At 56.6% G+C, this 23,026-nt stretch overlaps 12 protein-coding genes across 12 annotated transcripts in view; 5 read left to right on the top strand and 7 right to left on the bottom strand.

The window, feature by feature from the left end:
* Window positions 1–68: 68 nt before the first annotated feature.
* On the bottom strand, window positions 69–2,154 carry M421DRAFT_420454 (aldehyde dehydrogenase). The gene is made up of 4 exons (XM_033592488.1): window positions 1,756–2,154; window positions 1,618–1,705; window positions 323–1,567; window positions 69–266 (listed from the first exon to the last, which is right to left on the bottom strand). Exons 1-4 carry the CDS (start codon window positions 1,789–1,791, stop codon window positions 130–132), a joined length of 1,506 nt encoding a protein of 501 aa, XP_033448815.1. The 5' UTR covers window positions 1,792–2,154; the 3' UTR covers window positions 69–129.
* Window positions 2,155–2,297: 143 nt separating this feature from the next.
* M421DRAFT_5040 (oxidoreductase ucpA) lies at window positions 2,298–3,163 on the top strand (the record flags this gene model as incomplete). Its single annotated transcript, XM_033594822.1, has 3 exons — window positions 2,298–2,334; window positions 2,390–2,841; window positions 2,897–3,163. The coding sequence occupies 3 exons, from the start codon at window positions 2,298–2,300 to the stop codon at window positions 3,161–3,163; spliced, it is 756 nt and encodes a 251-aa protein (XP_033448814.1).
* Window positions 3,164–3,224: 61 nt separating this feature from the next.
* On the bottom strand, window positions 3,225–6,878 carry M421DRAFT_62859 (uncharacterized protein; the record flags this gene model as incomplete). Its single annotated transcript, XM_033596009.1, has 4 exons — window positions 3,225–4,060; window positions 4,322–4,696; window positions 5,000–5,313; window positions 5,479–6,878. The coding sequence occupies 4 exons, from the start codon at window positions 6,876–6,878 to the stop codon at window positions 3,225–3,227; spliced, it is 2,925 nt and encodes a 974-aa protein (XP_033448813.1).
* Window positions 6,879–7,102: 224 nt separating this feature from the next.
* M421DRAFT_420451 (uncharacterized protein) lies at window positions 7,103–7,631 on the bottom strand. Its single transcript, XM_033592487.1, has 2 exons — window positions 7,573–7,631; window positions 7,103–7,523 (listed from the first exon to the last, which is right to left on the bottom strand). Exons 1-2 carry the CDS (start codon window positions 7,591–7,593, stop codon window positions 7,206–7,208), a joined length of 339 nt encoding a protein of 112 aa, XP_033448812.1. The 5' UTR covers window positions 7,594–7,631; the 3' UTR covers window positions 7,103–7,205.
* Window positions 7,632–8,558: 927 nt separating this feature from the next.
* M421DRAFT_420450 (uncharacterized protein) lies at window positions 8,559–9,679 on the top strand. The gene has a single exon (XM_033592486.1). The coding sequence runs from the start codon at window positions 8,745–8,747 to the stop codon at window positions 9,612–9,614; it is 870 nt and encodes a 289-aa protein (XP_033448811.1). The 5' UTR covers window positions 8,559–8,744; the 3' UTR covers window positions 9,615–9,679.
* A 2,807-nt stretch (window positions 9,680–12,486) lies between these two features.
* M421DRAFT_420449 (translation initiation factor eIF-2B subunit beta) lies at window positions 12,487–14,536 on the bottom strand. Its single transcript, XM_033592485.1, has 3 exons — window positions 14,117–14,536; window positions 12,786–14,066; window positions 12,487–12,737 (listed from the first exon to the last, which is right to left on the bottom strand). Exons 1-3 carry the CDS (start codon window positions 14,212–14,214, stop codon window positions 12,665–12,667), a joined length of 1,452 nt encoding a protein of 483 aa, XP_033448810.1. The 5' UTR covers window positions 14,215–14,536; the 3' UTR covers window positions 12,487–12,664.
* Window positions 14,537–14,821: 285 nt separating this feature from the next.
* M421DRAFT_5035 (NIF domain-containing protein) lies at window positions 14,822–16,489 on the top strand (the record flags this gene model as incomplete). Its single annotated transcript, XM_033594816.1, has 3 exons — window positions 14,822–16,012; window positions 16,065–16,293; window positions 16,344–16,489. The coding sequence occupies 3 exons, from the start codon at window positions 14,822–14,824 to the stop codon at window positions 16,487–16,489; spliced, it is 1,566 nt and encodes a 521-aa protein (XP_033448809.1).
* Window positions 16,490–16,560: 71 nt separating this feature from the next.
* Window positions 16,561–17,894, bottom strand: M421DRAFT_420447 (uncharacterized protein). The gene has a single exon (XM_033592484.1). It carries the CDS (start codon window positions 17,581–17,583, stop codon window positions 16,738–16,740), a length of 846 nt encoding a protein of 281 aa, XP_033448808.1. The 5' UTR covers window positions 17,584–17,894; the 3' UTR covers window positions 16,561–16,737.
* Window positions 17,895–17,908: 14 nt separating this feature from the next.
* M421DRAFT_5033 (40S ribosomal protein S23) lies at window positions 17,909–18,518 on the top strand (the record flags this gene model as incomplete). Its single annotated transcript, XM_033594814.1, has 3 exons — window positions 17,909–17,918; window positions 17,986–18,234; window positions 18,340–18,518. 3 exons carry the CDS (start codon window positions 17,909–17,911, stop codon window positions 18,516–18,518), a joined length of 438 nt encoding a protein of 145 aa, XP_033448807.1.
* Window positions 18,519–18,605: 87 nt separating this feature from the next.
* Window positions 18,606–20,985, bottom strand: M421DRAFT_420445 (uncharacterized protein). Its single transcript, XM_033592483.1, has one exon. It carries the CDS (start codon window positions 20,683–20,685, stop codon window positions 19,015–19,017), a length of 1,671 nt encoding a protein of 556 aa, XP_033448806.1. The 5' UTR covers window positions 20,686–20,985; the 3' UTR covers window positions 18,606–19,014.
* A 172-nt stretch (window positions 20,986–21,157) lies between these two features.
* On the top strand, window positions 21,158–22,775 carry M421DRAFT_62237 (uncharacterized protein; the record flags this gene model as incomplete). The annotated part of the gene is made up of 2 exons (XM_033595950.1): window positions 21,158–21,697; window positions 21,750–22,775. The coding sequence occupies 2 exons, from the start codon at window positions 21,158–21,160 to the stop codon at window positions 22,773–22,775; spliced, it is 1,566 nt and encodes a 521-aa protein (XP_033448805.1).
* A 141-nt stretch (window positions 22,776–22,916) lies between these two features.
* The window catches only part of M421DRAFT_420444 (glycosyltransferase family 1 protein), a 1,339-nt gene continuing 1,229 nt past the window's right edge, over window positions 22,917–23,026 (bottom strand). The window contains exon 2 of the mRNA XM_033592482.1: window positions 22,917–23,026. This exon is cut by the window's right edge and continues 3 nt beyond it. The gene's annotated coding sequence lies outside the window, so the exon portion shown is untranslated.

Genomic DNA, 23,026 nt, shown 5'->3' with positions numbered 1-23,026 from the left:
TCCACACGCACGCGCCATCAGACACGCTGGGACAAACACTACGAACAACATCACCGCCAATCAATCTTGTCGAGTTTGTTTGCATCATGTACGACGTATCAACGGTTCAGCTGTTGCCTATCTGACCACTCAAGAATTCTCCTCCAGAGTAAAGGTACCCGTCTTCGTTATCAGATACTCGTTCACAGCCACATCCTTTCCAGACTCCTTGCCGTAGCCGCTCTGCTTGATGCCTCCAAATGGTGATTCGGCCGCCGATGAGTTTCCTGTCGTCGTTAGCGGACTGTGTTGCTGATGCACAAGCTACTGCGGATCAGCTTACCTGTGTTCAGACCGATCATGCCAGCCTCGAGGCTCTCGAACAGCCTCCACATGCGATCAACATTCTTGGTGAACAGGTAAGAAGCAAGGCCCATAGAAGTATCATTTGCCTTCTTGACCGCCTCCTCTTCTGTCTCGAACTTGATGAACGTGCAAATCGGCGAGAACATCTCCTCGTTCGCAACGTCCATGTCCGGAGTCACGCCAGTGATCACGGTCGGCTCGAAGAAGTACCCTCCCTTGTTGTCGATCCTGTTACCACCTTTGTGGATCTTTGCGCCCTTCTTCTTCGCGTCTTCGACCAGCTCGAGGGCCTTCTGAGCACCGCGAGCTGTTGTGACCGGGCCCATTGTCGTCTTCTCGTCGGAGCCATGGCCAACAACGATTTTGTCTGTTTCGGCATTCCATCGCTCGAGGAACTTGTCGAAAATGCCGGACTGGACGTAGATGCGGTTTGCTGTGATGCAAGCTTGACCCGCGTGACGGTACTTCAGTGCAAAAATCTGAGACAGCGCTTGCTCAATGTTCGCATCGTCGAAGATGAGAACTGGGCAGTTTCCTCCCAGCTCCAGAGTCACCTTCTTCAGATTATCCGAGCAGATCTTTGCAACCAGCTTTCCAACTCTCGTCGAGCCAGTAAATGTGACCTTGGCAATGAGCGGGTGGCGGCAGAGCGCTTCACTGAGCTCGGGTGTCTTGTCGAGATCCGTGGTCAGCACATTGAGCGCTCCCTCGGGGAAGCCGGCCTTGAGCGCAAGATGGGCCAATGCGAGGACGGTAATGGGCGTCTCTGGACTGGGCTTGACGATCATTGTGCATCCCGCAGCAAGAGCGGCGCCAGCCTTCCGCAGAATCATAGCGATTGGGAAGTTCCATGGGACAAGTGCGGCAGCAACACCTGCTGGCTGCTTGATTGTGAAGATACGGCGGTTCGGTAATGCGGGGATGAAGTTGCTGCCCTGAATGCGCTCTGCCTCTCCGGCAAACCACCATGTGAAGCCAGTTGAGTAGTCGATCTCGCCGTAGGCCTCAGAGCGAGGTTTTCCGGTCTCGTAGACGAGGATGGTGGCAATGTCTTCCTTGTTCTCGCGGATCAACTGGTCCCACTTGTACAGCCACTGTGCTCTTTGGCGCGGGCTGACCTTCTTGTACTTGAGGAAAGCTTCGTGGGAGTTCTTGACGGCTGCGTCGACATCTGATGCATCGTTTGTTGGGCACTCGATCCATGCCTTTCCGGTACCGGGGTCTAAGACATGGTCAGTTCTGATAAACGAAGAAGTGAGGCAATACACCAACCAACAACTTCGAATGTCTTTCCAGACTTTGCATCTTTCCATTCCCCTCCTACACACGACTGGTTGTGAAGAAGTTCGGGGTTTTGGAGCTAATCGGTGTCAGTGATGAGCTTTCGTTGGCATTGGATCTCATTCTTACCTTGAACGGCAGCTCGTACTTTTGTGCTGAACCCATTTTGCCTGCAGTTCCACTCGAGTTTCTATATAACGAACACGGAATCGAAGAATCCCCACGAAAACAACCGGAACACATTCGCCCTTTTGAGGCTCCAGGGATCAATGACATCTGCGCGTGAACCCCACCTAGTCCATATAGCCGACACGCCGATCACCAATCAGCTCGCATCTAGGCCGACCACCACCGCTGTCCGCCAGACGTCAGCGCACCCATCTGTTACCCCTCAATCGTGCCTGCTTCTCCGCAACACGGCGTTTGCGGATTTGGCTCGGTACAGCTGTGATTGGTAACCCGTAGGATGCGATGGCCGTATTTGGGTTGTATACGGCGGAAAGAAGCCCGCTGCTGCGTGAATAGCTCGGTTACTTGATCGTCGCTACATCAAGTACTTACTCGATGTCAACACCATAACACGATAGTAGCCCAGAACAAGTTGACAATTTGACACATTCAATCAAGTCCTTTTTGCCTTCCACAGCTCCAACACACACCACACAATCACAATGGGCAGACTCGACGGTAAAGTAGCAATCGTAACCGGTACTCCTCAGCTCCACCACATCCATCGTGCAAGCACCACACTGACACCCCCTAGGCGCAGGCTCAGGCTTCGGCGCCGGCATCGCGCTCCGCTACGCCCAAGAAGGCGCCAAAGTGCTCGTCTGCGACATCAACGAGTCCACTGCGCAAGCCACCGCGTCCAAAGACAGCGCCAACCTGGCCGCGCACAAGATGGACGTCACCAAGCGTGCCGACTGGGAATCCACCATGGCCGCCGTCAAGGACAAGTTTGGGCGCTGCGATATCCTGATCAACAACGCGGGGTGGTCGTATGTGAACAAGCCGACGACGGAGGTCACGGAGGACGAGTTCGAGCGTGTGTTCGATGTCAATGTTAAGGGTGTGTATTTGGGGTGCCAGGCGTGGGTCGACCAGGCCATTGAGCGGAAGGAGGGAGGTGTGATCATCAATATTGCGAGTGTGGGTGCGACAAGGCCCAGGCCGGGGCTGGTGTGGTATAATGCTAGTAAGGGCGCCGTGTGGAATGTAAGTCCTCTATGGTTGGTCGTGGGGTGATGAGAAAGTGCTGACGAATCTGTAGGCGACGAAAGGTCTCGCGGCGGAGTACGGACCGCATCAAATTCGGGTCAACTCGATCTGTCCGCTTGTCACGGGAACAGGGCTGTTCTCGGCATTTACAGGAATGGAGGACACGCCAGGGAACAGGAAAAAGTTCATTGGCAACGTACCAATGGGTCGGATTGGTGAGGTTGAGGACGTCGTCAATGCGTGCGTGTTCATGGCGAGTGACGAAGCGAGATTCATTACGGGAACGAACCTGGAGGTCGATGGTGGGCGATGCATCTAGAACACCCAAGCAACAGAGAGCTTGCGATATAATAGACGCGAACGCTCAGGATCCTCAAGACCTAGTCATCCATCTCTTCTTCCTCCTCAATCTCCCCGTCCTCGTCCATCAATTCCTCCATCTCCCTCTTCCTCCTTAGCGCCTCATCAGTCTCACGGTACGGTCCATAATCTTCTGATGAAGACGATGCTCCAGCCTTAGGTACTGCCTCAGCCTCACTCTTCATCGCATCATTCCGCTCGTCAACACTCATCTCAACCCCCCGATCAACATACACACCCCACCCCTCCCACACAGCACCACGGTCAAAGCTCGTCATCGGCCCAGGACTAGTCCGCCACCTCTTCGTCAGCTCATTCTCCCTGACTTCCGGCGCCGAGCTTATCATACTGTACGCTTGCACCAGCTTGTCGTACACAAAACCATGGCACCCTTTATTTTCATCACCCACCTTCCTCTTGCCCTTCCCCTTCGCAGGATGTGAAGACGGACAGGCATATGTCTCCAGCACGCTCCAGCGCCCAGCGCGTGCCTTACGTAGCGTGTTCTCCCACACACCGACCGGAAGGAGGATGGCCTTGCTCAGGATCAACTTCCCGCTGCTGGAGTCTTCATGTCCCAGCATCAGGGCGTCGGTTTCGATGCAGCCGCTGTCGCCCATACACGCTCCTCCTGGACCGATGCCGTTTCCGGGGACGAGAATCTTGGGGAGGTAGATCTGGATTGGCGTTCCGGTTTCGACTGGTTGGGCGAGGAAGGGCGATGTTGCGAGTATTTGAGGTGCGAGGGTGGTGAATGGCGACGGTTTGGGTGGAGGTAGCGAGAGTGGGGAAGGTGCGTTTCGTGCGATGCCCGGACGGGGTGGTGGAAGCACAGCGGCTGGCGAAGGTGATTGTGCTGATGCTGTGGAGGATGGGTCGAGTACTTTGGGATCTTGGACAATCTCAGGCACTGGGGCTTGCTGGAAAGACTCGTACGGTAAGTGTGAAGGAATTGATAGTGGTTGAGATGCTGAAGGAGCCGCAGACGTTGGCGACGAGACTGTTCCTTGATCAACAGGTCTTACAGCAGTCGCGTCTCGTCCTCCAAGGATTTCGGTGGTTTTGGTCTGAGTTGCGAGTACTGTCGAGTTGAACACTTCAGACAGCATTCGTTGACGTTGTGCAGGTTTTTGCTGGCCCAGCCCAGAAGCTACCGTGGGCGACGATCGTAGCACGACTTGTCCATCTGGCACCTCAAGCGGACTGGGCTGTGTTGTAGCTTCAGTTGCTGTTGCTAATCTCGCCGCCTCTTGTTGACGTCGCAGATGCATGAAAACACCCGGATCAAAGCTGGGTGAGACAGGAACAGGCGCCCGGGTGTTGGTAGTTGAAGATTGAGCAGTCGTTGGTGAGAGTACATACGCTGGGATACTACGACCTCCTCCAGCTATAGTCAGACGCTGCAGACCAGCAGGTGGAGGAATCGACAGGTTCGGTGCAGCCGATTGTAGCGGATGTAGAGGCGCCGGACTCTGGTGAGACGGATATGACGCTCGCTGTCTTGGGAGCGTCAACGGACCGACTGCAGGAGATGGAGTCGGTGAGACTGCTTGACTTGGCCCAATAGGTTCGGTCGCATAACGGCTTTGGCTCGCTTGCTGGCGAACCGGCACTATTAGCATTGGGGCGTGTAAGGCCTGAGGTTGTCTTGACGGAGCAGAAGGTAGAACCAAGGGAGTGGAACTCGGTGGTCCAGCAGGCCCCATAGTAGTCAATTTGGTTGCTCGAGATACCGTACTTTGCACGCCCAAGTTCTGCTGGAGGCTGCTCGAGGCCGCTTGTCGCGCTTGGGGACTCAGTGGAGGCAGTAGACGCTGAGCTGGCTCTGTGCTCAGATTCTGCATAGAAGTCGCAATATTGGGCGGCGTAAACCGGTCAAGGGCAGGTGCTGATTGGAAGTTAGAAGCTGCTGAAGTGGCAAAGCTGGCGGAACCACCCAGGCTGCTCGTCTGGTTGACTGCCGCAGGGGAAGGATGTAGGGACAGAAGCGTAGGCAACATCGGACGCGGGAGGGTGGGAGCTGATACTGGTTGAGCAGCGGTGATCGTGCTTTCGTCGTGCCCTCCATCATCGCTTTCATCGTCGCTTTCATCATCACCCTCATCGTCACTTTGATCGTCATCGCCGCCATCGTTGTCGTCCTGATCATTATCCTCATCGCTGCTGGAGTCGTCCACCATCTCCGTTTCCTGGCCAACTTCTTCGCTGACTGTCTCACCCGGCCTCCTTGGTATTTGGGGCGGCGTACTTGTCGTGAGACTACTGCTCGTATACCACCCAGCCTCAGCCATGGAGTCTCGAAGCGGCGCTAACTCAGGCACCTTCTGCGCGCCCTCAAACACCTTGCTCTTCATCAGACCGAGTAACGGCTTGGGCACGATGTTGATCTTCCCGTCATCCTTCCGCGCTCTTGTCTGCTTGATTCTCTGCATCATCTCAACAGCCATGTCCTTCTTCGCATATGATGGTGTGGGCGGAATAAGAGGCAGACCGGCCGCGCCATCAGGGACCGCATGTGTAGCTGCAAATTGTGCCTCAACGGCGAGCTTGTTGCTGATGGCAATTTCGCGCTGCTTGATCTGCTTCTCCTTCAATTCATAGTGGGCTTGAGCATACTTGGCGTCCTTCTGATAATTGCGAAGACCATCCCCATCGCCGGTCTCGGGTGTCTCTTTTGGATGCGTCGTTTGTAACTTCTGGTAGTTGTTGATCTGGCGCATGGTGAGTCCAGCTTCGAGAAGGAGGTACAGCGCGCGTTGACGGGACTTGAAGCATGCCGCATAGTACTTCGTGCGCTTTCTTACATCGCGAGGGATGTTGATCAGTGGCGGGAGAGCTTGCTCAAGCTTGGGCGGCTGGATGCCAAACTTGACTTCGCGGTACTGCAGGCGCTCGCTTTCCTCAGTGTAGAATGTCTGGAGCTCAATAGCGGCCAGGTCTGGTTTCGGCTGCGCGTGCATCTTCTTCGTAGGAGAGCTCTGTCTTAGCTCCGCAGCTTTGCTCGCGCTCACGGATCTTGCTCTGTCCTCTCGTTCTCCACTAGCACGCACGATTCCTCCTCCCATCCCGTCGTCTTTCTCTTCGTCTCGCGGCAGCACAAGAGGGTGGTACTCAAAGTCCCACAAGCTTGGAATCTCCCACCTCAGCGCAGCCTTGAGTGCCTTCCCATCACCCTCGTAGTAGTCGACCCAGCGGTACAAAAACTCGATAAAGTTGGGCACGAGTGAACTCGCAACTTGTACAATGTCGATCAGGATGCGCAGCATGTCCTCCTCCAGCATCAGCGCGCCATCCAGCGTGCGCCGCTCGAAGATGGTAAGCGCGGGCGATTTGCGCGGTGTCGGCGGTACTTTGAAGAGCGTATTTACTTGCTGTGAATCCAATCGAACCTTCTTAGCGGTCGAAGGCTGCTGTACGGGTGGACTGTTGTCGACCTCCCACTGCACAAGCCATGTCCAGAGCTCTTTGCGCACCTCGTATGCTCGTCGAAAAGTGAAGTCCTGAATTAGGCCCAGGAAAATCTCATGGTCTGTGTCCATGCGGTATACAAGCACATTTTGCGCGTAATCTTCGTACGGGACAAGGGTCGGCAGCGGTTCGACATTGCCAATTACATCCTTCAGATCAAGGTAGCGGTCGTCGAGCAGATCCAGCACCTTGCCGTGAGACGTCATGGCAGGAAAAGAGCTGGTGAGGGAGAGAGTCCATGCAGTGAGCTGATCGAGAAGGTGGGAGGTGGTAGGCAGACAAAGTGGGGCGCTTGATGATTGTGTGGACAAACAGTAAAAGTGCGAAGGTGAAGACAAGAGGCGCGGGAAACGAGGTGTGACAAATGAAATCGAGTGTCTGCAAGTTCGCTATTGTGCACCTGAAGACACACATTTGTCTTGAAGTGCTTACCTACCCTATGCTGTCGTATAAATTCCAAAATCGTCGCTGCAAGAAGGGTATCGTCGCAATTGCCCACCTCGCCTCCCTCGTCAGTCTTCGCTCGATTCAGCTCACTTTCCACTTTCCCTGATCTTCTGTGCAATTGTGCCAACTCTATCCTCGGCGCTCTCCCTAACCCTCCTCCAGTCTGTGTTGTACACCGTCTGCACCGTCTCTTCTAGCACCCTGTTCCACCTATCTTTGGCCATCTCTGCCAAACCAATGGGGACCTCGCGTGCTCGAGGCTCCTTTTCAGGCTCCTTGGGCTCGTAGAAGTTTGTGAGGACGTTGCGCTGTTGGCGAAGAAGGGCGACTTGTGTTGCGCGGTTCTGTTGGTGCAGCGAGAGGGAGAGGTAGAGGACGGCCGATGTGAGGGTGAAGCCTCCGAGCTACGGTCATGTTAGATGCGATACACGAACAATTTGGCGTGTCACTCACGAAGCCGGTTGTCATGCCCATGTTGAGTGATTACGGAGATGAAAAGGAGCCTTGGGCGTGATTGTACAGATGCAAGGGTCCAATGGCCGGCTGGAAACAGTCGCAGCAGTTACTCGAGCGCCCCAAAGAAATGATAACGTGAGAAATTCGTAGGTGAAAGCGCAGTCTGCGATTAAGAGTTGCGGACGGGCTGTCGACATGTGAGGTCAGAGCCGGAATCGCGCGATCAGCCGCATCCTGCCTCTTTGGGCAAGCCTGGAACAAGAATCGATCGCGGTGCCCATGACCTGCACTAGAGCTCACTCAACACGCCCTCTCATGTCGTGGAAATGACCAGATACAAGCTTCAGAGCCGCGAAACTTGAAGGTCTTCAGCAATAATCTGCACGACATCTGTAAGTCAAAAGAGGTCACGGAGACTACAATTAGATGTTTCGTTCGATTTAGCTTTCTCCGTGACACAAGAGACGCCCTCTGGAGCTTCTTGAGATACCTCCTCGAGCTCTCACCAGCTCTTTCAAGCGCGTATTCGACGGCATATATCAGCTCTGCCAGTGCTGGCACTTTGGCTGGATGAGTTGCCCCGTGTTGTTGGCATCTCGAGTAACAAAATGACAAAGGCTAGAAGATGTAGTCTTAATCACACAAAGGAAGAGACACAGAGTTCCAATTTGAAAACCGTCTATGGCTAAAGCGACTACTACACCCAGAAAATTTGTGCCATATTTTGTCAGGGTGACAATCGAGGAGGGATTCAGTTTTCCATTGCGAGCAACATCTAAAGCCGCCAGAGGAAAAGCTGCGCTTACTTCTAGGGCGAGAGTACCAACAGCCACACGGAAGATCATGTTCACAGGAAGCCACCTACGGCTGAGGTCAGTACAATACCCAAGTCCTCTGTGCCCCATTTCTGCCTTCCTAACCAAACGACGCCGTTAGGCGCCCTGCGCTTGGCACTTATACGGGAGATTGCATTCTTCGAAGAGGGCGCAAGGTCTAAAAGATATCACCTACGAGCTTGTCTTGAGTTTCGGTTGTCATAATCGCCCTTTGGTGTTTGAATACTGTCATCTAGTAACATCCAACACAACTGTCCCCTCTCGGAAGGCTTCAAATCCCAGTTATAGACACGAACCTACGCCCGGAGAGTCTGGCTGTAACCTCTTACCATAATGAAGGCCTCCACGCTCCTCCCTTTCGCGATTTTGGCCCGCCATGCTATGTCGCAAATGTTGGGATACGATCCTCGCAGCGCCGCAGACTGCGTGATGTGGGCTGACATCGAAGACGCCTCGGTAGACACATGTGAAAAGACGCTGCGAGAGTGGAAGGCCGAGCCCAAACGCTTCCACGCCTGGAATCCATCCGTAGGACTCGACTGCAAACCTTGGCGCAATCAAACAAGCTACTGCGTCCTGACCCAGGAGACAATAGACAACTCTGTTAACTACACGACAAGCACCGTCACAAACAAATATTACACTGCCACGTTCGCGCTGCCCAGTTACACAACGGATAGCGATGGCTGGACAATACCAGTCACCAAGAGCGACGCAGTGACCCGGGCTTACACCACAATTCCCCCTGTACCTTCAGTCAGCACGTGGAAGTACACAGGTTGTTACATTGATCTTTGGAACGACAACCTCGACAATGGCGGCAATGCCACCTGGAACCTGGATTACCGCTTCATCCCCCGTGATCCCGCAGAGACAGTGGATAAGTGCAAGCAGAAGTGCTGGGAGATTCGATACAGGGTGGCTGGTCTCAAGTTAGGCAACGAGTGCTTCTGTGGCAACAGGAACAACGCAACGTTGGCGGAGGACCAGAACGAATGCGATATACCGTGTGTTGGTGATGCGAATGTGAAGTGTGGAGGCACCCAGCGTATGAACGTTTGGGCAGCTGACGAAGCATCGACTGGAGGCACGCTGACTACTGCGTCTAGAAGTGGTGCGTCTGCAACGAGGACGGGTGCGGGTGCAGCGACTGAGACCGCGACTTCTGGCGCACGACGCAACGCGGCACTGTTTTGGATGTAGACGACGTTGTTCAGTCGGTATAGATATCTCGTAGGAAGTCAGTAAAACAAATACCAAGGTGCTACGGATCTTGGCAGTTGGATTGTAGCTAAGGTGTGCGTGTGAAGACGACATCTACCTGACAAGTGATACTGGCCCTGGAAAGATTCTTCTTTTAGCTTACATTCGACATCGTGATAGAAGTCAGGACTAGATAGGTGGTACTTCTATACTGAGCAGGTCTATAAAGACAGCTTGATTTCTGCAGGATTATAGGAGGCAGGCGCCATCAGTCTCAAGGCCATTTGTAGAATCCGGGAATGGTTTAAAAATTACACATCTTCTGCGCCGGTATACAACTCTCCAAATTCATGTCAGATGACCACACTAATGATGCTCTGCTGAAATAGCATATCATTCTGCCTGATGGTGCTGCTGTCCACGCATACTAAGAAGGTTGTTAGACCGGCACCTGCATTAGTGAGATACAGCAGTTTGGCAACTCCTTTCTGCCAGCCCTTGTGACATGCGATATGCAGCGATGACCTGCCGAGAATGCCTTGGTCGTTCAATTTATCGTCTTCCGATTCTACCACAAGCACAAGGCCCAGGTTTTCAGAATCATAAGTGTTCACTTTTGATGGATGGGTTGCATCCAACAAACGAAGCAACTGCGTACGTTCCAGACAATCATTAAGTCCAGGCTGGACACAGGACAACGCTCTATCGTGCAGTCGAAAGAGTGGGGCGACATCAAACTACTTTAGCCGATGATTCACAAGTTTTGGGAATTTCTCGAGCGCGTTGCAAGACTCCTCGGTGAACAAGAGTGAAATGTCATCAAGCACACCGAACGGTTCGTTACTAGGTTCATCACGCTTTGTGCAGCAATTTTTGTTGTCCCTCCAACGTTCGTAGAATGTCTGTGTGTCCACGTAGGTCAGACTGTCTTTTGACTGGGCCTGCGAAGCGTTGCAAAGCCAGCACTTGCCTTTGATCTCTCCGGTTGGTGCAAGCAGCTCGTCGAACAGTATTAGTTCCGATATCACTTATCGGAAATGCACAGGATCAAGCTTTTAAGTGCTTTCTAACTACGTCGTGCGAACGTGCTTAATGTCGTCTTTGAATCGCTCAACAGAAGGGAACTCGTACCTGTCGATGTTGAAGAAATGGTCCACAGAGTCCCTTTGTATCCCTTCCATTTGTTCCAGGCAGAACTTGATATTCTGGTAGTGACTTAGGAGTGACCTCCTGAATTTAACGGTCAGTGGGGAAACCCGGGGTTTGGGTTCGGGTTCTATTTGACGGAGAGATGAACAAGAGCGAGATAGTAAATAGAGGCTGGCGGTACTCCATGATAGATGGACGGATTCATTTGAAGCAAATGGGAACAGGGTTGTTTCTACTAACGAGAAGAGAAATTAGGCATACCTACCAGTCATGGAAAGTCACTCCTATGCTTGGCTCGTTTGGGCAGGTCGACGAAGGTGAAGTTGAGCCTCTTGCCATGGCATTATGTTTGCTCTTGCGCATGACCCTGGTGTCTTCTGAGCATAGAAAGCCTCGTTTGATGCATGTTTCGCATCTTTCCGGCCAAATCCGAGTCTTGGGAGAGCACTGTTAGAGTCAGAATGTCTCTTCCATTCTGTTGCACGCTGTTCGTTTGTTCCACACAACCATGTGACAAGTTCAGTCTTGCGAAGACCGAACAAAACCTGATTGTAATTCGTTTAAACTCTGAAAGCGGTCGCGTCACGATCTGTAAAATAGATGGCTCATGTACATTGACTTTATCCAGTCTACACCTGGTACACTTGGTGAGGTTGAGCTGAGACCTCGCGACCTCTTCACTCGGCCAGTAGGATCACTATTGGTGTCTGCCGATCGTTTCGAGGTGGGAAGTAGTCTCAGGGGCCTAAGGGAGGGTTGTAGAGGCCAGCAATGGCCAGATTCGTTAGGCATGATTTGCTATTGTCGCAGCAGATATCATGCCTATTTACCAGCCAATTCAGGGGTGCTAATGTATGTACATTTTGCCTCATTTTTGGCTGCAACAGCTATGCTTTCAAGAATGACAGCATGTAGAAGCTGCAGATGTAATCGTAGCGCAGAGTGCACAATTGCGACAAGATACGAGATAAATATTCCAAGAGCAGGGCAGGGGGTCTACGCCTCAACTGCGCCCGCGGCGCTAGCACCTCGATGAGGGACATTAGGTACGGGCGCCTTTCTCCGCATGCATGCAGGCTGGTACCGCACCAACCAGACGCTCTTTTTGGCACGATAGAGTACCATCTCAGCCTTGTAGGGTTTTCGAGCATTTACGAAAGTAATGCCAGTCAAGTATAATAACCCAAAGGCCCAACATGCTCACCAGCGCGCCTTCCACAAATCCTAACGCAATTGCTGTATAAGCAAATATTTCGAGCCTTGAAGAAATCTTATGATCTTAGTTCATCTCAAACATCGGACTAAGGCCAACGTTCAACAGCATGAACACCTCCTCGCAGAGCTATAGCACCCCCAATGACCTGTCACTGGCTGTGGACGCCACACCAACCACAACACTCATTAAGCTCGACATCACGGACTCTTCAAACGGAACGATTGTGTTCGGTACGCTGGGCATTGTAGTCGCCGTTGCCGGTGTGATTGTTGCTGCGCTTCAACTTCGATGTGTGAAGCGCCGGCGTAGAGCCAGGGCAGGGTATGTGTATGAGCTGGCATGGTAGGTTCTCTGATCTGTATCATGAGGAATACCGCAGCTGACTTAGGGTACAGATCGAGGGTTCAAGGTTCCCAAGAAGGTCACGGCCTGCCATGCGATGGGAAATGCTCTCTGGACCAGGACCGCCGACACTAGAAACAGCGATGGAGTTGTCAGTGTATGGTCCTTGCTTCTTTACCTATGTCAAAGCGTCGACGCATGGGGGCATATATTGTGTTTCGCGACAGTGACGACGAAGAGGTGGAGCGTGTTTGCAGAAAAGGGTTGCAGAACGTGGCGTAGTAGATGGGTTGATGGTGCTGTCGGCACCTTGCATTTGTAATCGGTAACACTACTGATACTCTTACAAGCTAATGTCCTCTGAGCGGTAGTGGTCTGCCACAATACGATACAGATAGGATGGTGCGTGACCGCCACTGCGTTTATTAGCACATGTTCTGTGATCAACTATGTGAGAAACTTACAGGTTGGTGATGTAGAGATCCACGAGATCTGCAGGGACATAGTCATACAGCGGATTCTCGACATCGACCTTGTCGACGAAATCACCATCTTCGTAAGGCACGACAGCACTAGCGTCGCCGTGTTCGATGAGCTCGTCGATATCGAAAGGGTATACAGGACTAAGCTTGTAGACACCGCTGAGCACTACGACGGGTGTCTGGTGCTCCTTCGCTGCCTTGGCAATCATGTGCGCTCCCGCCGCTGCGACGAGACTCCCGTTTGCCAGAACAGTGTGCGTGGCTAGGATAACCTTGTTGACGCGGGACATGATTGCGAATACGTGCGAGTCGGGAATGACATAGACCTGGATACCAGCCTCTGTGAGCGGCTTCCATTTGTCGTCCTCATCATCTTCATCGTGGCGCGACTCGCGCTTCTTGCCTGTAAGAAGCACTCCGTGTGTGTCTCTGTTGTCGTGAGGGTATGTCTCGGCATGTACGACTGTAAACTTGCGCTTCCTTGCAGCGTACATGAGGAACTTCTGGACTGTGGTCGAGGCTGTGTGGGTGAGGATGATCTCGTTTGCGTGGATATGCTCAAGGGCAACTTCGGCAATCTGCTTGTCTGAAGTTTCCAGCTCGTCTTGCAGCTCTCTTATGCCCTCCATGACCTCTCCTTTCAGGTCAAGGGTGGTCTGCCCTCTGCTCAGCTCTCCCAGGCGCTCCAGGTTTTGCTGGGTGAAAGTGGTCTTGCCGTTTGGCGACTGAGCACCTGTGGGCGTGCTTGTGGCTGAGGGTGTGTCGGTAGGTTGAGAGAAGAGGCCGAACAGAGAGTTGACGAGAGGGCCTGCCGACGGAGGCGCATACGAGGTGTGCGAGGCAAGCAAAGGCGGCCGTCTCGAGAGCTCGCCTGAGTCTGACATATTCCCGTCATACACACCCACCTGCATGGGTTCAGCAACAGCGTGCTTGAGAGGACTGAACGTCGACATGCTCGAGGCGAGGGTCGGTCGATGGAGCGAATCGTGAGGCACTGGTGTAGGCGCCTCGCTCCCTGTGGGTGTCTGTCCGTCTGCGTTCTCGTCGACTACCTCGCGCACCAGGCCCAATACACGTCTGACAATGTTTCCCACGACGACCTCACGCGGCTGTGCAGAAGTCAAGCGCCTGCCGACCTGGCGAATGCGCTCCACAAGCTTTCCGGCATCCCTTCCCTTGAACTCGCCGACTACGCGCAAAAGAAGCGCGGTTGTCGCAATGGCGCACGGTCTGGAGTTTCGAATCTGTCGTCGCTTGAGCAACCTGGAGTAGTTAGTACGATACGTGGGCACTGCGTTTGCTGGTGACGGTACGAGATGAGGTGCTCCACTGAGGGATCTACTGGGGTCGTCTTGAGCGACTTCAGGAATGTTGACAGGCCTGGCGCCTGTATCACGGTCGACTGAGCCATGTGGCGAAGTTTGGTGCGCTCGTAGGGTGTAGCTGCTTTTGGAGACTACGATATGGTGCGGCTGTATGGCGCGTGGGGTGGAGGGGCAGCCTTCCCTGGGTGTGTCTGAGAGAGTTTGATGTTTCTCAGAGTAATGTCAGAACCTGTAATGCTTTTTGTAGGACTCGGGAGCCTCGACAATCTGCTTATAGCCACAGAGCGTGCGTCGAGTTGGCGGCGTATCTGGAGCTGTCAGGGTGTCTCGATGAATGACTCTCAGTTCCAAAAGTTTAGCGCAGCCGGAACCGATGCTCGACCGCGCTGGTGCCAACGTCATCCCCTGCACGTCCGAACCACTGCACAGCTCCCCCATCGCCCAGAACTCGCCTCGTCGCCGGCCCGTGGGGTCTTTCTCTCCTTGACGTGACATTCCCTGCACCGCCTGTAGCCTTCCTCCCTCCGTGCTCTCCGTGTTTGCGCTGAAGCTGCGTTCTTGCCAACCACAGCATAGGCACCAGCCTCCCAGCAAACAAACGTCCCGGCTACCCCACACTCCGGGCGCCTTGTACATCGCACCCGATCGATCTCCTTCATACACATTCGGTCCGTGCATGGCTCAGGCCGGAGTATGAACTCTCTGAGTGCTCTTGCAAACATTGGCACACCTCCGGCTACCCCAGCGCGATCGCGATCTGGCTCTGAGAGCAACCTACTACACGCACAACCTCGGTCTGGCTTGTCGCAGTCTCCCGAGAATGCGAGCGCGAACATAGCATCACTCGACGAGAAGCTGGAGGGCACCATGGTTCCGGAAAGAACGCAAGGAACCGACACCTCTACCACGAATGCGCCGTTGTCCGCGCACGACGAAAAGACGCCGCTGCTCAACCCATCGAGCGGTCACTTCGAACAAACAAAGCCTCGCAAGCGCTGGCTGTTCCCCAAGCGTGTCTACGAAGGCGTTGTGGGAGGTGTTGCTGTGCTGCTCAGCCCCATTGTGTACACGGGCCAGTACCTGGTCGCGTGCTTCTATTACGAAGAGGGTGGTAGTTTCTCCGTGGTCGCACCCCTGTACCACATGACTCGACTTGTCAGAGGCCCGCAACGAAAGAAGGCTGCCTCAAAAGCGATGCGCTCGTCTGATCAGGACAGCGACGAGAAGGGCAGGCGTGGGAGCAGGCGCCTCAGCGTTACACAAACCCAGAAGAGAAAGTTGACACGGCGGTCTCCATCGATAGCATCGACCTCGACAGCCATCACGTCTGACTCCGAGATCGAAGGCGAGCGACCGCGCACGCGCGACGGGGACCTTGACTTCCCATCGCGCCACACCCGCTCAAAATCAAATGCCTCATCAGCAGGCGAGGAGATTGCTCCTGCAAAGCGATCCATCCGAATCAAGCTGCACAATGAGGATGCGCTTAGGCAGCGTAAGGCGGCGAAGAAGGCTCAGTCGAACAGCGAGGTATCGCCAGAAGCTGCGAACGCGCTCAAGTCGCCCACAGGGCCCATGACTGCAGCGGCGAAGCACAAGTTTCCACGAGCGCCGCAGCCTCCACGCCCGCTGGTACCACGACGACAGCCGTCTTACTCTGCGAAAGGAGCATCTGCGGTGGGACCGCATCAGAAGACGCTCATCCTGGATCTCGACGAGACGTTGATCCACAGTATGGCGAAAGGTGGTCGCTTCCAGACCGGCCACATGGTGGAGGTAAAACTCCAGGCCTCGGTTGGCGCAGGAGGGCAGATCATTGGCCCTCAAGTCCCTATCCTATACTACGTTCACAAGCGACCGTTCTGCGACGAGTTTCTGAAGAAGGTTGGTCAGACTACTAACACGATTCTGAGCGGTAGACTGATGACTGTCACAGATCTCCAAGTGGTACAATCTCATCATTTTCACCGCATCGGTTCAAGAGTACGCCGACCCTGTCATCGACTGGCTAGAGGTCGAGCGTAAGTACTTTGCCGGCCGCTACTACCGCCAGCACTGCACTTTCCGCAACGGCGCATACATCAAGGATCTCGCTCAGGTAGAGCCGGACCTCAGCAAAGTCATGATCCTGGACAACAGTCCCATGAGCTACATCTTCCACGAAGGTAAGCGCTTCAGATCCAGTACCTAGCTTGTTGTGTACTGACTTCTGCAGACAACGCCATCCCCATTGAAGGCTGGATTAGCGACCCTACAGATTACGAACTGCTGCACCTTATCCCTCTCCTGGAAGGTCTGCAGTACGTGACTGATGTGCGCGCGCTGCTTGCCCTTCGACAAGGTATGCCGTCGTCGGTGTGACGAGATGGTTACTTGTACGACTGAGCGTTCACGTACTACGCATTTAATATTGTATAATAGACACTGGCCGCGTCTTGCAGTTGGACAAGAGGAGATACCCAAAGATGTTGTTCCTTGCAGATATCTGCTGAAGATGTTCTCGATGTTGGTTTATTTCATTGATGAGTGCTGATCATGTTAGGTTTGGTGGAGTGCACACTTGCGGCCTCTGCGGTGCCATGCTCGCTGGTTTCCATTGATGAGTGCTATCATGTGAGACTCACCGTGGAGTGCACACTTGCGGTCTCTGCGGAGTCATGCTCGCTGCGTCCCCAGATCTCATTACTCTCGTTCTCCACGCTCCGCATTGCCTTTGCAACCTGTTCCAGTCGAGCAACGACCTCCTGTACGCCCCTGTTGACCTTTTCAAAGTACCTGTCGTTCTCCTCCCGCCTCTTCCTGCTCAGCTCGATGTCCTTCTCCGTCTCCTCCTCCAGCCGTGCCCTGTCAAACAACTTGTCCCCCTTTCCCGGACTCGACCCACCCCTCGGACTCGTCATCTTCGCCGGCGGCGCTGAGCTCCCCGCATCAGACGCGTTCTTCTGCTGCTCGGCACTCTCGCCGTCGTCGTCGCTCCTCGCCCACGCCTTGGCAAGCTCAATCTGCGCGCTCCTCAGCTCGTCCAGCGCACGCGAGTGCTCCGAGCCAAACACCGTCATGCCCGGTCTTCTGATGGCGCTCAGCTCGACCTCCTCGAGCGTGTTCTGCATCTCGGCCCAGATGGCCTCGGCGCGCGACGCGGCTTCGGCATCCGCGGCTCGGCTCTGCTGGCGCTGGCGTCGCACAAAGGGCGCGGTGCCGGCCGAGTCGGAGGTGATCAGGCTCAGGTGGTCGCCATCGTAGGCGTCAGTGGTTGGGGGGAGAGGCCGCTTTGCGTCTGGGGCGAGCAGCGAGCGCTGGCGGACGAGGGGTGCTTTGGTCGGACTGCGGGGCTCGGTGGTGGGCGAGAGGAGAGAGGTGTTGGAGGCATTGTGGGAGGGAGGGCCGACGAAGAGGGCGGGTGCCGGGAGGCGGTTGACTTGCATCTTGGTGGCCTTGTTGCTGCTGGTAGCCATGGTGGATGAGGTATCGTGATTGTATCGCGTCGCGTTGTCAAGGTGCTTCCTCAGCAACAAGACGGCTAGACTATCGATCACATTGGTGCACGCAGAGCAACATTGAATGTTTTCAAGAAGCAGTCATGTTAGCGTTCGCGCTGGCGATGCTCGTCGCTCCTTCCTCCGGTGGTGTTGCTGTTCTGGCCCGTGCAGCGCCTTGCCGCATTCTACCTAGTGCTTGGCGGCAGGCGCACACGCGAATTTGGCGAGGGCGACGCACACAACTTCAATCTCACGTCGCCCACTAACCAACGTCCCCAGCTCCCACGTCAACACCGCAAACATGGGTAAAGGTACGCAGCTCGCCTCCCGAATTGCTCCAAGCACGCTCGACGACGGCATGCTCACAGTGTTCTGCAGGAAAGCCAAGAGGTCTCAACGCCGCGCGCAAGCTGCGCAACCACCGCCGTGAGCAGCGCTGGGCCGATCTGTCGTTCAAGAAGCGCCTTCTGGGAACCGCGTTCAAGTCGTCGCCATTCGGTGGTTCCTCCCACGCCAAGGGCATCGTCCTCGAGAAGGTCGGTGTTGAGGCCAAGCAGCCCAACTCGGCTATCCGAAAGTGTGTCCGTGTCCAGCTCATCAAGAACGGAAAGAAGGTCACTGCTTTCGGTACGTACACAGGCAGAGCCCTGGAGATGGCGGAGGTGGATGGAGGATGAAGACCAGCCGCGGTGGCGACACGGGAAGAATCGAGCACAGGCTAACGGACACCAGTCCCCAACGACGGTTGCTTGAACTTTGTCGACGAGAACGACGAAGTCCTCCTCGCCGGATTCGGTCGCAAGGGCAAGGCCAAGGGTGATATTCCCGGTGTTCGTTTCAAGGTCGTCAAGGTTTCCGGTGTCGGTCTGTCGGCTCTGTGGAAGGAGAAGAAGGAGAAGCCCAGGTCGTAAACAGCTCGCCTACCGCAGTCGAGAGTACGAACGTCAAGCGAAGCCCGCCATGAACGAATGATGGAACCCAGCGGATCATTTGGGACGGTTACCGGAGTCTTTACATTGGGGATATTCAGCGTGTCGAGAGGCATGTGAAAAGTCATGACGGCTTGTCGGTTAGAGAATTGACTGATGAGCACCCAAGCAGTGTGCAATGTGATGCTGATTGACTAATGTGCTGTTTGGACAGGGCATTGGGGATGTTGAATGTGTCGAGGCATGTGAAAAGTCGTGACGGCTTGAGAATTGACTGATGAGTATCCAGGCAGTGTCTAATGTGATGCTGATTGATTCAAGTGCTGCATTGATTCAAGTGCTGTTTGGACAGGGCATTGGGGATGTTCAATGTGTCGAGGCATGTGAAAAGTCATGACGGCTTGAGAATTGACTGATGAGTATCCAGGCAGTGTCTGTAATGTGATGCTGCATCGACAAGTGCTGTTTGGACAGGATGCTACTTTGAAAACAGAGAATTAAAGGTATCCTCCAAGCCGGTGTCCTTCATGGTGCCGTAGTAGTCGTACTTGAGCTTGGGCGTGGCAAACAGGTCGGCGTCGCGCTGCACGTTCCTCGGCACGCCCAAGCCCTCGAGGCCGGTGCCGCCGTCCTCTGTCTCCGTCTCACTCTCGCCTTTGTCACTGGCCTGGTCGCCGCTTCCTGTCTTGCCGGTGCTGCTGACTCGCCCAGCTTTCCCAGCCGTGCTGCTCTGGAAGAAATTGGGCAGCGTGTCCTGCAGCGGCGGCTGCCACGGCGCGCGCTTCCACGGGTCGGCGCGGGCGTGCGCGGGCGCCCTGGGCGCGGCGGGGACCTTGTGGCGGAAGGGATTGGGGTCTGGCTTCGCAAAGAGGCTGACGGGTTCGGGCGAGCGGGGCGGCGCGGCGCTGCGCGAGCCGAATTGCGGCGGCAGAATGTCCGCCGCGGACGGGGCGAAGCGGCGCGCGGTCGGGGTCCAGTCCATGGTGTCGTCTTGGTACACAGACTTCCGGGCGGGTGTGGTGAACTCGGTGTAGCGGGAGGCGGTGGAAGCCTCGGTGAGGGTGGGCGAGGGCGGCAGTGCGTTGGCCGAGTCGACGGCGAAGCTGGAGGTGAAGCCCTGCGCCATGGTGTCGAAGGTGGACATGTGCGGGCGGGCGGGCTTGTAGCTGGACTTGGGACGCTGCGGTGTGCTGGGCGCGCTGGGCACGTAGGTTTCCTCGGGCAGGGCGACGGGCGTGTAGACTATGCGGACGGTGCGCCAGGTGAGGGCAAAGGAGAGGGTCATGGCGACGAGCAGAACGAGGTTGGTGTTGTGGAACACACGGACCGTCCACGAGTGCACAGGCGCGAGCTTCCAGTGCACAAAGGTAGCGGTCCGCAGCAGCAGCACGAGCGTGCGGATCGACCACAGAGCTTTGAGCCCGCGCATGCGGCCGGCAATGGTGTTTGTCTTGCTCGCCAGCTTGGGGTTCCACCAGACGGTCAGCCAGTCGGCGACCAGCGAGCCCTGCAGCACGTCCAGGCCGTACGCGGACATGACGCAGCTCTGGCTCGCGCGGTGCACCGAGAAAGCTTGCGCCAGACACGTGCGCCAGGAAACGTCCTCGTCCATGTCTATGCGGTCGTACGACGCCATGGTCAGACCCATGGCGTGCCACAGCAAGCCCACCAGGACGCTGCCAATGTAGACGCACTTGGCCAGCGCAATGGCCCTCAGCGTCCAGGCCTGCCGCGACGTGTGTGCCGTCCTGCTGTGCTCCCTGCTCCGGTCCATCATGCGACGGAGGTGGTCAGCCTTCGCCGCGTATCCGGCCGCGCGGATCTGGTCCTGCACGCGGGGCAGACAGCGCGCGCAGACTTGCGGGTAGCGGTCCTCGAGCTCGCTGCGGTACGCGTCCAGCGAGGCGAGGTACTGCGCGTAGTCGGGGTCGTCTTCGTCCGGCAGGTATTCGGCGAGCGTCTTGTTCAGCAGCAGCTGGTTGCGCTGGCAGCTGCTGCAGAACAGCGCGGCGGGCTCGGGGGGCATGGCGGGCGACGAGGAGCGCGCTGCGGCTGGGTTGCCGTAGTGGGCGGCCGCTGCTGGGTTGCCGTAGTGGACGGCCGCGGCTGGGTTGGCGTAGTGGACGGCTGCGGCGGGCGCGGTTGCCATGTCGTCGGCGGGCGGGTCGGTAATGTTCCCGCGCTGGAGATGGGGTCAGTCGCGAGCGCTTCCACTGCTGCGCGGCGGCCTGCGCTGTGCAGGGCCGCCGAGGGAGGCGGGCTGGGTACCTCGTCGAAGTAGTTGACGGCGTCGCACTGCGGGCACAGGTACGAGCGCGCCGTCGCGCCGCCGCCGCCGTCGCGCGACGACTGCTGGTTGCAGAAGTGGCAGCGGATCTTGCGCCGTAGCAGCGGCATGGTGTGCGGGCGCCTGGGTGTCGTGGGCGACTCGCGAGCTGGTGCGCCATCGGCGGCGAGTGTTTGGCCCATGGGCGTGCGCCGTCGAGTCGCGGCCGCATCCATGCGCGCTCTAGCCCGGGCGCCCGCGAAATTTGGCGAGCGACTTCGCGGCGGCGGCGCTCGCTCTGCTGGCCTGCTTCCCTCGCCAACGGCCCCGACCGCCCGCTGCCATTCCATCCGCCATGGTCCAACTGATCGCCCGGCCGGGGCGCAATGCCGCCCGCCAGGCCAAGAAGGCAAAGGAGATTGCTCACGTCCAGGGCGCCATTGTGTGGCACGAGAAGCAGCGCTTGGCGCGCAAGAAGCTGATCAAGGACCGCCACGACGAGAAGGCGACGGCTCAGGCGCAGACGAGGTGGCAGCACGAGAACGTGACGCTGCCGCGCAAGAAGGCGCTGCGCAACGCGGCCGAGGACTGGAAGCTGGGCCCGCTGCGCCCGAACCGGGCTGTCAACGTCGCCGACGGCAAGTACGCCGTCGTGCAGCCTGGCCAGGTCCAGAGGCCCGAGATCCCCGCGTGGGTCCACCAGAAGATCAGCGAGCGGAGGGAGAACAAGGGCCTCGCGCCCGACTACCCGCTGGTCGTCGACGACAACAAGTACTTTCCCATGGTCAAGGGCGACCGCGTCGTGGTCGTGCGCGGCAGAGACAAGGGCAAGATCGGGACGGTCCTGTCTGCGCTGCCGAGAACGCACGAACTCATTGTGCAGGGCCTCAACAGGGTGCGTAGACCAAGCCAGGGGCGCGACGTTGCATCTGAGACTGACTGAACAGGCGTACGTGGACTCCAAGGTCTTCAGCACTGTCGGCCAGGACATTGGGCCCCGGCGCGAGAGCGAGATGCCGCTGGGCATGGACGACGTCCGCCTCGTGGTGCCCTACGCCGCGACGTCGTTCACGGCCAGCGGGCAGAGCATCTACGAGGACGTCGTCGTCGATAACATAGTCATGGAGCGCCACACCACCGGCATCGACCCCTTCACCGGCACCGACTACGGCAGCGCCGAGATGCCCAAGCAGCACCAGTACGACCCCGAGACGGGCCTGCCCATCTTCCACCGATACATTGCCGGCACACGCTACAGGATCGCCTGGCCCTGGGAGACCGAGGCCGCCGAGGCGGCCTCGGCGGCGGACAGCACAGCGCCGACGGCGGACGGCAAGGCCGCGCAGGGCTGGCTGTCCAAGACCATGGGCACGCTCCGCCACCCCATCACCAGCCTCCAGAGCTGGCGAGCCCCCAAGGCCGAGGAGCGCGCCACCCCGCCGCCCTCCACGCTTCCTCTCTCCACGCAGGTCGAGAACATGGAGGCGAGCGAGCTGCAGAAGCAGCGCCGCGCCACGCTGCGCAGCGAAGACGCCAACCCCAAGGACGCCCACGACGCGGTCGACACGACACGCAACATGGTCGAAGGCGCCGAGTCGATGAGCTACACCCTGGTCGCCCCTCCTTTCCCCGAGACCCTGGGCGACGAGCTGCGCGGCGACGTGTTCGAGATGCGACAGGCGGCCCGCAACGACCCCGACGCACCGCACAGGCCCGTCCGCGCCAAGTACACGAGCGAGAAGGCGCTGGCGGCGCAGGCGTTTGCGCAGAGCAAGGCCAGGGCCGCAGAGCGCATGAAGACGCCCATGCAGCTGCGGTGGGAGCAGGAGCAGGCCGAGAAGAAGCTTGCGCGCAAGGAGCGCCCGGCTGTGGACACGGACACATTGCTCGCCGCGCTGGGGCAGCACATGGCAGCCAACGGCGTCAAGCTGACCAGCAAGAGGGTGGCAGCCAGCCGGGTCGAGCTCGACTAGATGTGACTAGCGGGCTTGCATCTGCGTGGGTGACGTTCATCACTTGTAGCATATGGTAGGTGTAAGAGTGGGGTTCCTGTACAGTACGGTGGCAGACGAGTTGTAGGAATGAATCAAGATGTAACCACTGCATTGCACCGGGCCTCTGACTCACAACAACCGCCTCTCACTCACATCAACCGCCTCTCACTCACATCAACCGCCTCTCACTCACATCAACCGCCTCTCACTCACATCAACCGCCTCTCACT

The sequence above is a fragment of the Didymella exigua genome, assembly GCF_010094145.1.
Source record: "Didymella exigua CBS 183.55 unplaced genomic scaffold M421scaffold_13, whole genome shotgun sequence".
Taxonomy (NCBI): domain Eukaryota; kingdom Fungi; phylum Ascomycota; class Dothideomycetes; order Pleosporales; family Didymellaceae; genus Didymella; species Didymella exigua.
This window is presented reverse-complemented; position numbering and strand designations above follow the sequence as displayed.

Coding starts and splice junctions, on each gene's coding strand:
- M421DRAFT_420454 (XM_033592488.1), bottom strand. CDS start 1,791: ATGGGTTCAGCACAAAAGTACGAGCTGCCGTTCAAG. Junction 1,706..1,755: donor AGTACGAGCTGCCGTTCAAG/GTAAGAATGAGA, acceptor GACACCGATTAG/CTCCAAAACCCCGAACTTCT. Junction 1,568..1,617: donor AAAGACATTCGAAGTTGTTG/GTTGGTGTATTG, acceptor ACCATGTCTTAG/ACCCCGGTACCGGAAAGGCA.
- M421DRAFT_420451 (XM_033592487.1), bottom strand. CDS start 7,593: ATGGGCATGACAACCGGCTTC. Junction 7,524..7,572: donor TGGGCATGACAACCGGCTTC/GTGAGTGACACG, acceptor ACATGACCGTAG/CTCGGAGGCTTCACCCTCAC.
- M421DRAFT_420450 (XM_033592486.1), top strand. CDS start 8,745: ATGAAGGCCTCCACGCTCCTCCCTTTCGCGATTTTGGCCCGCCATGCT.
- M421DRAFT_420449 (XM_033592485.1), bottom strand. CDS start 14,214: ATGGCTCAGTCGACCGTGATACAGGCGCCAGGCCTGTCAACATTCCTG. Junction 14,067..14,116: donor TCAGTGGAGCACCTCATCTC/GTACCGTCACCA, acceptor TAACTACTCCAG/GTTGCTCAAGCGACGACAGA. Junction 12,738..12,785: donor GATCTCTACATCACCAACCT/GTAAGTTTCTCA, acceptor TAATAAACGCAG/TGGCGGTCACGCACCATCCT.
- M421DRAFT_420447 (XM_033592484.1), bottom strand. CDS start 17,583: ATGGCTACCAGCAGCAACAAGGCCACCAAGATGCAAGTCAACCGCCTC.
- M421DRAFT_420445 (XM_033592483.1), bottom strand. CDS start 20,685: ATGGCAACCGCGCCCGCCGCAGCCGTCCACTACGCCAACCCAGCCGCG.